The 13,646-nt window shown below is 38.6% G+C and overlaps 1 protein-coding gene across 1 annotated transcript in view; it reads left to right on the forward strand.

The window, feature by feature from the left end:
- Positions 1–5,355: 5,355 nt before the first annotated feature.
- LOC119140798 (guanine nucleotide-binding protein G(q) subunit alpha-like) overlaps positions 5,356–13,646 on the forward strand; it is a 135,748-nt gene continuing 127,457 nt past the window's right edge. The window contains exon 1 of the mRNA XM_037372405.1: positions 5,356–7,027. Coding sequence (XP_037228302.1) covers positions 6,619–7,027 — 409 coding nt within the window. The 5' untranslated portion in view covers positions 5,356–6,618. The remainder of the gene's footprint in view (positions 7,028–13,646) is intronic.

Here is a 13,646-nt window from a genome sequence, read left to right on the forward strand (position 1 = left end):
TATAGTTACATATAATGCATTCTGCGCTATAAGTATTTGAGCCCATCTGGAACACTTTGCTTGCATTGAAATACAAATATATTTTTTAAAAAGCTCAAATCTCATATACCTACTACATACCTGTGTTTTGATTAGGCATTGCTCAGGTATTTTAACTTAGGAAATCATATAATGTAAGATGATAATTTTTCATCTTCCATACTAACCTTTGGTATGAGGTTGTGAAAAGTGTTGTGGCATGCTTTGATTTTGAACTAGTCTTCCATTATAAAATTATGGTCAATGAAATAGATATCCATAGTTATTCTAGTGACATATTTTGGATTGCAAAAATATAACCTCATTTGATACACTCTTTGGATGATGGAAGGAATTATGAATAATACTTTCCAATTATATACTAAAAGAACAGCCTCTATCTGCATACTGAATAACTGTTTTCTCCCCATCTTGTGACACAAAAAGAAATAAGGTGGAAATGATGTCCTACCAAATTATTCTAATGGCTAGAACATTTCTGAGGATGTAAGATCAAATATTCACTTTATTAAGTGGAGGATTTACACAGTTACGTTGTATACATTAAAAATCTTAAAAAAGAACCCAGGGTCTGATACTACTATGTACAATGAGGAAAACCAATGTAATTCCATTGAAGATGATGTATTTACAGTGCTTTAAAACTGGAATGAAATCAGAATTAGGCTACATATACCAAATAATAGACTGCAGAAGAGTAAAAGCTACAGTAGGAAAAGAATGTTTGAGGTCTTAGATACATAACCCAAGCATCTAATGTTAACATTTATAACCCAGAAAAGCATGAGATGGCTGCAAATAAATTAGTCAGTATGAAAAGTGTCTATAGGTTAATAAGAATGCACAATCATATGCCCGAGAGTTTGAGTTGCACAAAAATTAAAACCCTATAAAGAATAAAAGCTGCCTTTTAAAAAGTAGTGCTAGTTCAAGAAGTTGAAAGAACAAATGTACTTGAATGCTGAAGAACGTGATAAATAAACATAGAAGGAATCTTGATAGAAGTGGTAGTATTTCTAGGCTTCCAAAATACAGATTTATAATTTAGGTTGCTTGGCATTCATTTCACGATAAAGGCAGTAGATAAACAACAGGAAAAAAGTCAACAAAGAAGTGGCAGATGCTAATATTGAACACTTAACTATCTCCCTTTTATGAGCTGCTGAACTACTGTGGCATCAACTTGCACTCTGCTGATGTAATGGTGAAATATGTGTCATATGGCTATGTCAAGTGTTTTTTCATTGCTGGAACTTAAGATCCTTTTCCACCAGAACTAGGTGGACTATATGGGAACAGTTGGCTGATGCAGCTGATGCAGTGGCTCATTGCCACAGAAAGGGTGGTTTCATGTCCTCATACCTACCAGCCATTTCCCTTGCACTGGTTCTAAGTTTCACCTGAACCTTTGGGAAGCCAATTCAACTCCAGTTCCAATGTAATTCCTGAGATCCATAGCTGGCAAAAGAGGAAGAGGATGAGATGGTGCAGGGCAGCGAAGGGCACAACAAAGGGTGACAGAGGGAAAGATCTCCCTCTGTTTCTTCTGTCCCACTTGGCTGCACTGTGAGCACCAGAACCCTTCTGTGCACAGAAGCCATATCACCCACAGAGCCCACTGCTTATGGCAGCCATCTCACCCTGTCACAGTCCATTTGGATCTCTCAAATTTATGACAGATTACTCTGCAAATTAAACTTTAATTCATGAGCTCATTAGGTTAAAAAACCTCCAACTATCAAATCAAACAAGAACTCAACCCCCTTTGTACAGACTAGTCTAACGTGAATTCCATAATTCGTTACTTCACTAATTTTCATGAGCTGGTCGCCCACAGGAGCCATATCACACACAGAGCCTGGCACCAGGCCTCCATGTCTCTCTTGGCCCTGCAGTTGCCATGGCACCTTCCCTTCTCATCAGCCTCTCTACACTCGAGCCAGAGGAAAATCGAGCTGTGGACAAGACTTTATACTGCCCTCACCTCAAACTACCTCTCTTCAGTAAAGACACCAGAAGAGAAATACCAGGCCATAAGAAGACATTTTACAGAGGATTTTCTCTTGGCTACAAGGTACAGTTTCTAGTGACTAGTATGTCGCAGTAAGCCAATATGTCAGTGCGCCCCCTGTTGGGTGCCCAGGACAGATACAGCATGATGCGAGACGAACAGCACACAAGGTGCTATTCCCCAAGGGGATTTAACCCTCACCGCACTCGGGACTTGAACTGAAAAGCAATGATAATAACATCATAAGGGTCCTTGTGTGAGGGACGGAGAGATAAGTTACTATCCCCGTTTCAAAGAAGGAACAGGAAAAGGGTAGGATCGCCGTGAATACGCTGAGCACCGTTCTGTCTCTCTCGGCTGGTGTAGCGCGGGCTCACTGGGGTTAATGCGGATGGGCGGGGGAGCCGGGATGCGCAGGGTGGTGGTATGCCTTCCAGCCGGCAGGTGGCGCCGCAGCTGCGCCGCAGGGGCGTGGCGGCTCCTCAGGGCAGTCCCTCAGTGGAGGCTGGCTTCCCTTATTTCTCAGGGGGGCGCCCAGGGGCACGGGTGTCGCTACGAGGGAGGCACATCAATAACACCCGGCAGGTTCTGCCTAAATGCTCTCAAAATGTCTTAGTGTTTACAAGTGAGGGAAGCTGTAACAGGATTTAAACATGCTTCAAGAAATAAAATCTCCCATTAGTTTTACACACACATACATACATACACATACACACAAACTCTCCTTTCAAATGTTCTATTTAGTCAGAAAGATATGTAGGATACATCTGTGGTGTACTGAATCCAGCTTTATGCACAACATAAGAGTGAGGCTATATACTTGCCTTGCAAGCAATCCCCTTCTGATAGTTTCTCTTGTGTGTATTTTCTTTTCATTTCTGTGTTGTATTGTCAACAAATTAACAAATATTTTTTAACCCTTTCTTAGTCATTAGTCTATACCATAGGACCTTGGCAGATAGCTATTACTTCTAAATAAATATCACTGGAGAACTCATAAACAACACATACTGGAACAAACTGATTATTTTGGTTGAAAGGAATTGCAAATACTGAATGTTATTCATTTAACAGTAGACAACCAGCAGATACAATTTGTTCTAAAAAAGAACTATTTAGGAAAGCATACTGGAAGGGTAATTTGCTCTATTCAGACATATTGATGGCCTCTAAATTAACTGTAAGCACTCAAGACTGAGATATAATTGTGCATAGCACTATGAAAACATCTTTCTAATGTACAATGGCAGTCAAAAAGGACTTGTAAGATATTCCATTGCTTAAGATTGGATGCTGACTAACAATAAAAATCAAGTGTTGTTATATATAGTCTGCTGGTTTACTGTCATGTGAGTACCAAGTTCAGATGCTAGTTGCAATCTTTCAAAACATCACAGAAAACATATCTCAAACAATAAATATCTTTAGGTATATGGAAGAAATGAAAGACTGAGCTTGATTAGTGCAAAGATATAAAGGTGATAGAGTGGTGGTTCCCCAATCTTGGCTCGTGAACAAGAATACTGAAGATGCAGCATGTTTAATATCATGCTTTGCTCCCTCTGACAATCTCACTCTTAATTTCCTGTGACAGTGAGAAACATTAAAACATCTCACAGACAATGGGTTTGCTATAATACATGACTACTTGAATAGAGGAATATAAAATTATTAATGTTACAAGGAAAGTTTATCAGGAAGTATCTGTACAGGATTAGGTAACAGTATGGATAATATCTATGGGTAATAATTATCTGTATGGGTAATAATTGCATATGTCATTTACCAACGGTTCTTATTAGGATAAAATATTTATAAAGGATGTTTCATATTTCAAAACAGAAACCAAAAATTATGGAGATGAGGGCTGAAAAAAAAATATCCTCATAGGTTATCACATAATTGTCCATTATGAGGGTCTTCCCTAAGTCACAAAGCAAATAAAACGGTGTGTAATGGCTATCAGCTGATGCCTGATTCAGGACTACATCCATTAAAAATCTGAAGATATTTATTAAGTAGTGATTTTGAATCCAGCGATGTCAATGGGAGTGGCACATACAGATTAAATTTATGGCCCCTGGGGTATCTTTTCTCACTAAAAATGCAAAATTAAATGAATCTCACATTTCAGGTACACACAGTGTTCATGCCTTCTACACTGAGCATGTAAAAGAGTTGGTTAAGAAAGCAGAGTCAGACTTCATCTACTGGGGAAGGTTACAATATTATTTGAGGTATGTAGTTTTTTCATAGGACTGTTGTGCCCTCAATTTGGGGAGGGATTTTGATCAGTTGATCCATATGTCACAAATTCATTGACCCATTCATATCCTTTCTTTAGACTTTATGCCAGATGCTGTTTGCTGTGGACTTGAACTCAGTGCAGCAATGTTTCAGGCACAGAGCAGTTGTACATCTATTGAATACTTCTTGTAACTTGCACCACACACCCATTTTCATCTTTTTGGGTCACAACTTTTAGGAGGAAATTCTGATATGTTGAGAATTTATTTAATGAAGAAAAATCTTTTCCCCTTTGGTTACTTATTTGCATTTTTACATTTATCATATCTGTAATTCAATGTATAGAAATCTTTATCACTGAATTTAATATTAACACATTAATCTGGGACCACAAGATAGACAGATAAATACACACATATACCTACATACATATGAATTTTAAAATCCACACCAGTAAATAAAGAAGATGCTTTTACTGAAATATCATTTTTGTTTGATAAATAGGAATACAGAATTTAGAATAAAATTCACATATTCATTTACTGTAATAAACATTTATAAAAATATTCCAAATTTTCTTAAATGCTTTTATACATAAAAATAAAATATAGATCTAAACAAAAATCAAGCATTTTTAAAGTAACAAAAGACTTTCATGCTCTAAAAAGAGAACTATATTATTCTATTGATTATTACATTTTAATTTCTTAATTTCCTCTTAGTCTGACACCTTATGGTGGACTGTACATAATTAATATTGTAAGCATATATGAACAGTTGTAAGAAAGAGCATGCAATTTTCAAAACAGATGACAACAGGTGCCAGAGAGGACATCACACATGAAACTAGAAGATGGAGAGTGATGCACCCCTCTACCTACTTAATAGACTACTATGACTTTCCTGGAAGATTTTGCAACATTCCCAGATAGCTAATTTAATATGGAGGTGGACAAAGGTAGGGCAGGTGTGGGAATTTTGAAATATTTTACAAATCCACAAAACCTAGAACTTAATATGTCTATCAAACTGTGTGCTATCACCCTGGAGGCTACTAAAGGCTATGTAAAGACAGGCTTTCCAGTACTGGAATTGAAGGCAAGCTGGTCTAGGGTTGTGAAAAAGGATAATTAAAAGCATTGGTTGAATAAAGGTCACAACAACAGAATATAAAATGCAATATATCAATCCCTTGAAATTATAGCTTCTTATAAGCAAGGGAACTATCCTAATGTTTTTATTTGTTGCAAATGTATTTTATTTCTTCTGTATATGTCAGCACTATTCAAATACCATTTTCAGGATTACCGGCATAAAAAGTTACTAGTGTCTAGTATAATTTTATCTCCCACAACTTAATTTCCAGCTGAAGGTGGAGAAGATACTTCTCTCCTCAAGTAAATTATTACATTTCCCCTTTCCCTATGAAAGAAGACGTCTCTTCTAGGAAGAGAATGCAAGGATATAATAAAAATGTGCATTATAGACTAAAACCAAAAGTAGCAAAAGCAAATAAAACGTGCAGGATGTTACATATATATATGCCCTACAGGACAAATAAGAAAAAGCTGTGTTCCTCGCGGCCGTTCGGTGTGAGAGACCGTCCACTCCCCTCTCATACCCTCCCCGATGGTTGCGAGCCTGGCAGAGGCGGTCTTCGAGCGCCGGGCTTAGTCAAGAGCGGCATCCCGGGAGTTCCTCGCTCTACCAGCCGCTTATTGCCGGCGCGCAGCGGCGCAGGAGAGGCAGTCCGCCATATTTCTGCCTCACCACGCCCGCGGAGCCAAGCCATTGAGAAGCCCGGAGAACTGGGCTCACGGTGTGCATGCCCCAGTCTATGCCTGCCTTCTTTTACTCTCTGGTGGCGCCCTTTCTACTCGCCTCCTTATCTCTTTCTTACTGTCAGGGCAGGAAGGAGCCGCGACAGCTCTTCGACAGCAGCTCTCCCCGCGAGAGGGGGTAAATGACCGCGCCTAGAAGAAAGATCCACCGTAAGGAAGTTCTTCCGTCAGGCGGATGCTGAGATTGCTGGGCGGCGGCGGACTTGCCCACTTTCCGAGCAGCCGAACTCTCGCTTTAGGACAGAGGGAGCGACTGGGAAGTGTGTGTGAGGGGGGGAGGGATTAACGGCATTTAGCATTTCCGTGGAGGGTGGTTACTTCGGAGGGCGGTGGGAGTGTAGTTTGCGAGGGACACTCGGGGACCGCGTTTGTTGCAGGAGGAGGAGGCGGTGGCAGAAGTAGTGGTGAGGGAAAGAGGGAGAGGGGTGTTTGTGCAGAGCAGCTTGGCTCGCCTAGATAGCACTGCTGCTACCGCGGTGGATGATTTCATGTTGCTTGGTGCATAATTTAGAGGAAAGGAGGAGTTGGAAGCGGCGACTATTAGAGGCAGGGAACGGGGGATCTGTGCTGCCAGGGCCCCCCCTCTCTTTGCCTGTGTGTGGTATTGAGGCAGCTCCCTGCGCTAGCCCTGCAGTGCCCGAGTGGGGGCTCCCGGACAGAGAGTGTTTGTGTCCCCCGGGGCTGGTGCTGTGGTGGGGTGTGTGTGTGCACGCGTTTTTAGGGTGGGGGTTGTGTCTGAATCAGTTAGGAAGAATGACTTTGGAGTCCATCATGGCGTGCTGCCTGAGCGAGGAAGCCAAGGAAGCCCGGCGGATCAACGACGAGATCGAGCGGCAGCTGCGCCGGGACAAACGGGACGCCCGTCGGGAACTGAAGCTGCTGCTGCTGGGTGAGTGCGGGCCGCCGTTGACACACACGCCTTTAAGTGCCACTGGGGGTGCAACCCAGAGATCGCCGCCCCGGGCTCCCTCCGGCTGGCTCCACCGGTGCATTACACGGCGCGGTCGGTTCGGTTTCTCCCGGGCGCTCGCCACCTTCGCCGCGAGGCGGCCGTGGCGATGGCGGCGGTGACCCGTTCGTCGTTTCTCCGCCGCAGCGTTGTGTGTGTGTGCGCGTCCGTGTGCAGGCTTCGCCGAGGCGCTTGTAGCTGGATAAATAACTGTGGTTCCTATGGGTGGGTTGATATGGTAGGAAACCCGGTCTTCCAAAATGGAGAGGGAAAGGATGATTGGTGAGTGGGGATTTTGGGGGAGCATTGGCGATGATGGGTGTAGGAGAGTGATGGTAAGGAAGCAGATTAATGAAAAAACACGCAGGGGGAGTTGCTTTGCAGATTGGCAGTGACAGGCTTTAATATCTGCATTGTTCTGTGAGCCTTGGAAAAGTTGTTGGGTCACCGTTTGCATTTTTTTAATTGTGATTTTTATTTAATGAGTCAAGCTGGGATAAGGGGCTTATGCCCAGATTGTAGACTGATTTTTAAAGCAAAAGGAGAAAGAAACCATAAAGACCCAGATGCATCCATGAAGCTGAGAAGTAACTTTAAGTATGCTGGAGGATAACAGGATCTTTAATACCTTTGGAATCCACCCATTGTTCAGGAAATAAAATCTATTGTATTATTTGTATTTAATTAAAACAGAGGTTATTTTGAAGCCACAAGTGTGCAAAGGCAATGCTTGTTTAATAGGAATTTGGCTCGTTCTAAAATAAGCCTTTTGAATTAAAATACATTCGTCTATATCTGATGTGCTCTACTACATTATGTAGTTCTTGTGGTAATACTGCTTCTACCTTAGACTACCAGGCCTTGAAATATGTCTGCACCAGTGTTTGGTATGTGGATGAATGGGAATGTTCCAAGTGGATGTGGGGCACTTATGGCAGACTTTTGTCTTGGGTAATGTACATGAAAGTAATGATTTATATTGGGGGAATAAACTGCTTTTTCAATAAGGTAAGGAGAGTTGAAAGGAAGTCAGAATTTATTTTAATGCTTGCTTATGAATGTGTTATTTCCTACTTTAAATAATACAGTTGGTCTTCTGTATATGGAGAAAGGTATTAGGATCCTTAACTGATGTGGAAAAAGGAGGGGTGGAGACAGATACAATGCTACTAGTAATAATGTTCTGTCTCATTTTGGCCTAATTTTTTGTTGATGGAAGTGTGTGCTGTAGCTATTTCAAGATCTAAACCCAAGATAAAATAGGTTGCATTTGTTTAATTTTATGGATATTTTAGTATTATTACTTAACTACATACGTTTGCTACAGGAGAGGCAGTTGACATTTATTATTCAGGTTATTCAGGTCCAAATCGTTTCTGCATTTCCTGGTTTTCTGCAGTAATATCCTGCAGTAATAATAGAGATTTGTCCCAAGTTTTAAAGAATCAGAATCTTTTAGGTTGGAAAAGGCCTTTAAGATCATTGAGTCCAACCGTTAATGCATGAAACCTATTGAATGATGCCAACATATACCACCCAGAGAAGGAATTCAGAGATTTGGTTCTACAATCAGTAGTGCAGAACTTATATTGTTTTATAAGATCCACCCACTGGTAATATTAAGTGTATGGACAGGTAATGGTAGATTAGGGCCTAATTGTGGCGTTACTTTAGGCCAAATGAAATAAGGGGTTTTCAGAGCAAATAGATAAGAAGCCATCACTTAGAAAGTTTTGGAGAAAACTCACTGATTGCATATATGAATGTTTTCTGCATATATCAATATCAGTATAAACCATGTTTCTGAAGATTTAAGCATGATGTATGAGAAACTGAGAGGTAAATCTTCTGCTTCATATTTAATAGCATATCTGTATTTGAGTAGAAACCAGTATAGAAACTGTTATTGTGTATACAGTTTTTGTATTGTACTTTGTCAGCCTCAATCATATATTTGATTGAAAGTGTTTGTGCATGTGCAGTTGTTTAACAGTTAATGATCTCATCTTGTAAAATGCAGTATAGTAGTGAACCACTGCTGAAATCACAGGGTTGGACAGATTCAAGTTTCAATTTATTAAAAAAAAAAAAAAAAAAAAAAGAGCCCCCACACCAAAACTTTCTAAAAATTTGTTTTAATTAGCGGGTTTCTCGGGTATCTGACAGTACTTTTTTCAGTCACTCTCACTGCTTCCCCAGCATAGTCATTTGTTAATTTCTTAAGTTTGTGTTATTTGTTTGGGTCATTCATATGTTTGAGATGGACAAAACCAATTTAAAAATAGGAAAATAATAACTAAAATAGTGAGACTGGGAATATAAATGTCTGAAATTGCTTAAAGTCATCCATTTTTTTTGACTTCACCTCTACTGTCCCACTACATATCATTGTCCTTCAAAACTTAAAGTAGCAGTATTAACTTTATTTTATGTAAATGTTAGGCAAACTTTTTTCAAAAGTGCCAACTTCTCAGTCCCACTTTGAAAAGTGTTGTTGGACATAGAAGCCTAAGTGGGTTAGAGGCTTTTGAACATGGGACAAAATCCTTTTGATCATAGAGAACACAAGCTGAGCTGTGTTAATTGACCGTGCATGCTCTGAAGATGTTGCAAAGTAAAAGGTATTAATACAAAAGGAAAAAATGAACATATCTATGCCACATTTTTTTCTTGTTTAAAAATTAGACATACATACAAATGCACATATGTAGCAAATATGGGTCAGAAAAGAGGATTTTTTTCCCCCTCCTTAACTTGTAGAAATTATAGTGCTTCCTTGCAAAGTGAAATATTTCCCTCCTAACTGTGTAGGTTACTGTTACTGTGTGATACACAAGAAGGGTATACACAGCATAGTGTATTAATAATGATATCTTTTTACTTTTCACGGGATCAAAGAGTTTAAAATGTTGAAAATAATTTCTGGAAAACTTTTGTTTGCATGGTAGGATTATTTAAAATTATTAGTTAAAAAATACAACCTCTCCATGATTAAACATTAAAATACCACTTTTAGGTACTACATTGAACATCATTGTCCTGTTCCAATCTATTCTAAAAATTTAGCAAAGTGTCTTTTTTTTTAATTGTAATTCTAAAAAGTGAGAATTCTAACATATGCACTGAAATGTATTACAAAGACATAGTAATAGTTCAGCTAGCACAACTTAGCTGTAATGTTTAAGGTACTTTGGAACAAATTAATTCTTCCACTGAATTTGGTTTTAATCTCCTGTATTTTTCAAGTTCTTCTGGATTTCATTACTACTGAACAATTTGATTGTTCTCTAGAGCATAAAGTTGTTAATATCCATCTGCTTTTGCTGTTGTCAAAACATTTATTGTTGTAGTACAAAAAAGAGGTGGTTTTAGTGTTTTATATTGGTATGTACCAAACAATGTACAGTATTCTGCATGGCTGTGTTTTAAGCATGTATGCACGTATTTATTTTTAAGTAGTAATAGCCATGTGCTCTAGCTTTCTATATATATCATTTTTACTGTCATCAGTGGAAGTTTTGCCTGGTCTCAGAAAGCAATGTTTGGGCCTAAATGTTATATTGTAGCCATAAACTTTCACTACTGGACATACTATGCCTGTACACTGTATATACTTATGCATTATTTTCTCATCAGGAAAGTATCTTGAGTATCTAAGAAAATAATTATCAATATCTTGCTAGCTATGTCTATATCTATAAGCTTTGGCAAAATTAAGTATTGGAGGGCTTGACAGTGTGTTTGCTATTTTGTATCATGCTTGCAGGTATTGTAAGGTGCAAAACATGGCTCTTATGGCAAAGGTGTTCTTTTTGTTTGAAATAGCAGATGAGTCAGTGAAGCAAGGTATCAAATATGAGTATCCTTTCATTCTCTATATGTTACCAAAGGAAACAGGTGGGAGGTAAAACGTTTGAAATTGCAACTAGTCTTAACTGGAAGACTATTTTTTTGTTCTCTGAACGTACAGGATATATATATATATTTTTTATTTTATTTTTATACATGTGTTAGCTGAATGAGATTCGTGTGCAGAACTCAGTGAATTAGCAAAGACTTAGACTTAAAAAAAACTTGAAGTGGGCCCATCAAGCCAACAATGAATCTTCTTCCTGTAATCTGAAATACCTATGCAGTCTACTTATATAAGTAGGTAAAATTATGCTGTGAGTTTCAGTTTTATGCACACAATTAAAAAATTCTGATATTGGACAGTATATTCTAATTAGCTATTTTCTTTGCTTTTCATTAAATCAGAAAACACAATTATTTTGAAAGAGCATTGCAACCTTTTCTTATTATCTTGTATTGATCCATACTTATACTCACACTGAACACTTGAAAATAATTTAAAGTAGTTATAACAGTATGTATTTACGATTAGAAAACAAACAAATACTTAATATATATCTTGATGTTGTGTGTTGAAACTAGATTGGTAAGTATCTCTTACTTTGGAGAAGCTGTTTCTAAGGTTATCTAATTTGATTCTGGATGACAAACACTAATTATTCTATTTATAGACATATACAACCATATACAAAAATAACTGGTTTTGAGGAAAACATGAATTGTCATTTGATATTGATGTGATACCATGATTTCACATTTCCTGGAAAAGAGCATATTATTTTTTTTTTTAATGTGTGATAAAGGAATATTTTATATTCAGCCCTTATAAAGGATTTTCTTGTGGGTTGGGTTTTTTTTTTGTTTTGATTTTCCTTCTTTAGAAGTGATCTACTCTAGTTAATGGAAATTAGCTTAGAACCTCAATAGTCAAAGAATTCTGACTAACTTAATTTTGCTTATATGTTAAAAGGCCAAGGGACTCCAAATTTGTACTTCCCATTAAAAACAATATTGAATTCATATAGGAGGGAAACATATGCTGAACAGAGGAATCTCTTGAGAAGGGGCTTTTGGGTATATATTCTAATGTTAAATAATTCTGTGGTTTTAGCTACTTCAAATTATTTTTGTTGGTGTATAAAGGCAATGACAATTTCATAAGGGACAGCATTTCTTTTGAAGTAATATGACAATCTCTGCAAAATTAATCCCAGAAAGGAGTGAAAATAGCATTATAAGGTATGTGTTTCTCTCTCACTCTGCTGAATGGAATAACACTCAGGAAAGATGTATTCTCATACTTGAACAAGACTATTAACAGCTTGCTAATAAAATTATGGGAAGTTTTTCAACATTCACCTTTTATTTGTTCTACTTATTTAAAAAGTCTGACTAGCAAGAGTCAAGAGCAAGAAAGCAATATCAAAGCTGAGGAAGGACTTGAATATAGGAAATACTATGAAGTCATATATACGGTATTCTTAAGATCAAAGAAGTAACCATGCAGCAGGCTTTAAGTATTGTGTTAATGCTGTGCAAAGAAATACTGAAGGGCACGAGTCTAAGTGATACTACAGTTTGGGAAGTTTTAAAAGCTACTGGGGAAGTTTCAGAAACATAGATGTGGGGTTTTTTGTTTGTTTATATTTTTTTCAAGCTAAATTTAAGAATAGAATAGTTTAGTTGAAGGGACCTACAATGATCCAACTACAATGGTCCAACTGCCTGACCACTTCAGGACTGACCAAAAGTTAAAGCATTGTCCAAATGCCTCTTAAACACTGACAGGCATGGGGCATAGACCACCTCTCTAGGCAGCCTGTTCCAGTGTTTGACCACCCTCTCAGTAAAGAAATGCTTCCTAGTATCAAGTCAACCTCCCCTGAAGCAGCTTTGAACCATTCCCATGTGTCCTGTCACTGAATACCAGGGAGAAGAGCTCAGCACCTCCCTCTACAGCTTCCTGAGGAGGGGAAGTGGAGAGAGCAATGACCCCTCAGCCCTCTTCTCTCCAAACTAGACAAACCCAAAGTCCTTAGCCACTACTCATTGGATGTGCCCTCCAGCCCTTTCACCAGTTTTGTTGCCCTGTTTTTGATGTGTTCAAGGACCTTAACGTCCTTCTTAAATTATGGGGCCCAGAACTGTACACAGTACTCAAGGTGAGGCTGCACCAATGCTGAATAAGCAGGATAATCACCTCTTTAGACCAGCTGGTTATGCTGTGCTTAATGCCCCCCAGGGTGCAGTTTGCCCTCTTGGCTGCCAGGGCACTGCTGACTCCTATTGAGCCTGCTGTTGACCAGCACCCCCAGATCCCTTTCTGCAGGGCTGCTCTCCAGCCACTCCTCTCCCAATTTATACTTCTGAGAGTATTTAAACTCTTAAGTCTTTAATCTGAACATTAATTATCTTGCTTATGTTAGAGAATGTTGGATAAGAATGCGTGAAACTATTTCAACCTGTGTTTCTGGGTAAATGGGTGTCAGCCAGAAAGTCAGACAGGTTTCTGTAGCAGTAAATGCTAATTTAAAAGCCAGAAAACCTCAAATGCATAGAAGTTGTGAAAGATGTCATCATTCCTTGTACTTTTAGGAACTTATCAGGCTTAGGAAACTGAAGACCTAATATGGGACTTTTTTTTTTTTTTTTTTTTTTACTCTGATACTGGATTTACTGAGCACAATGTGTGCCACTTCATCAAATA

This window comes from Falco rusticolus, chromosome W, assembly GCF_015220075.1.
Source record: "Falco rusticolus isolate bFalRus1 chromosome W, bFalRus1.pri, whole genome shotgun sequence".
In the NCBI taxonomy this organism is placed as follows: Eukaryota; Metazoa; Chordata; class Aves; order Falconiformes; family Falconidae; genus Falco; species Falco rusticolus.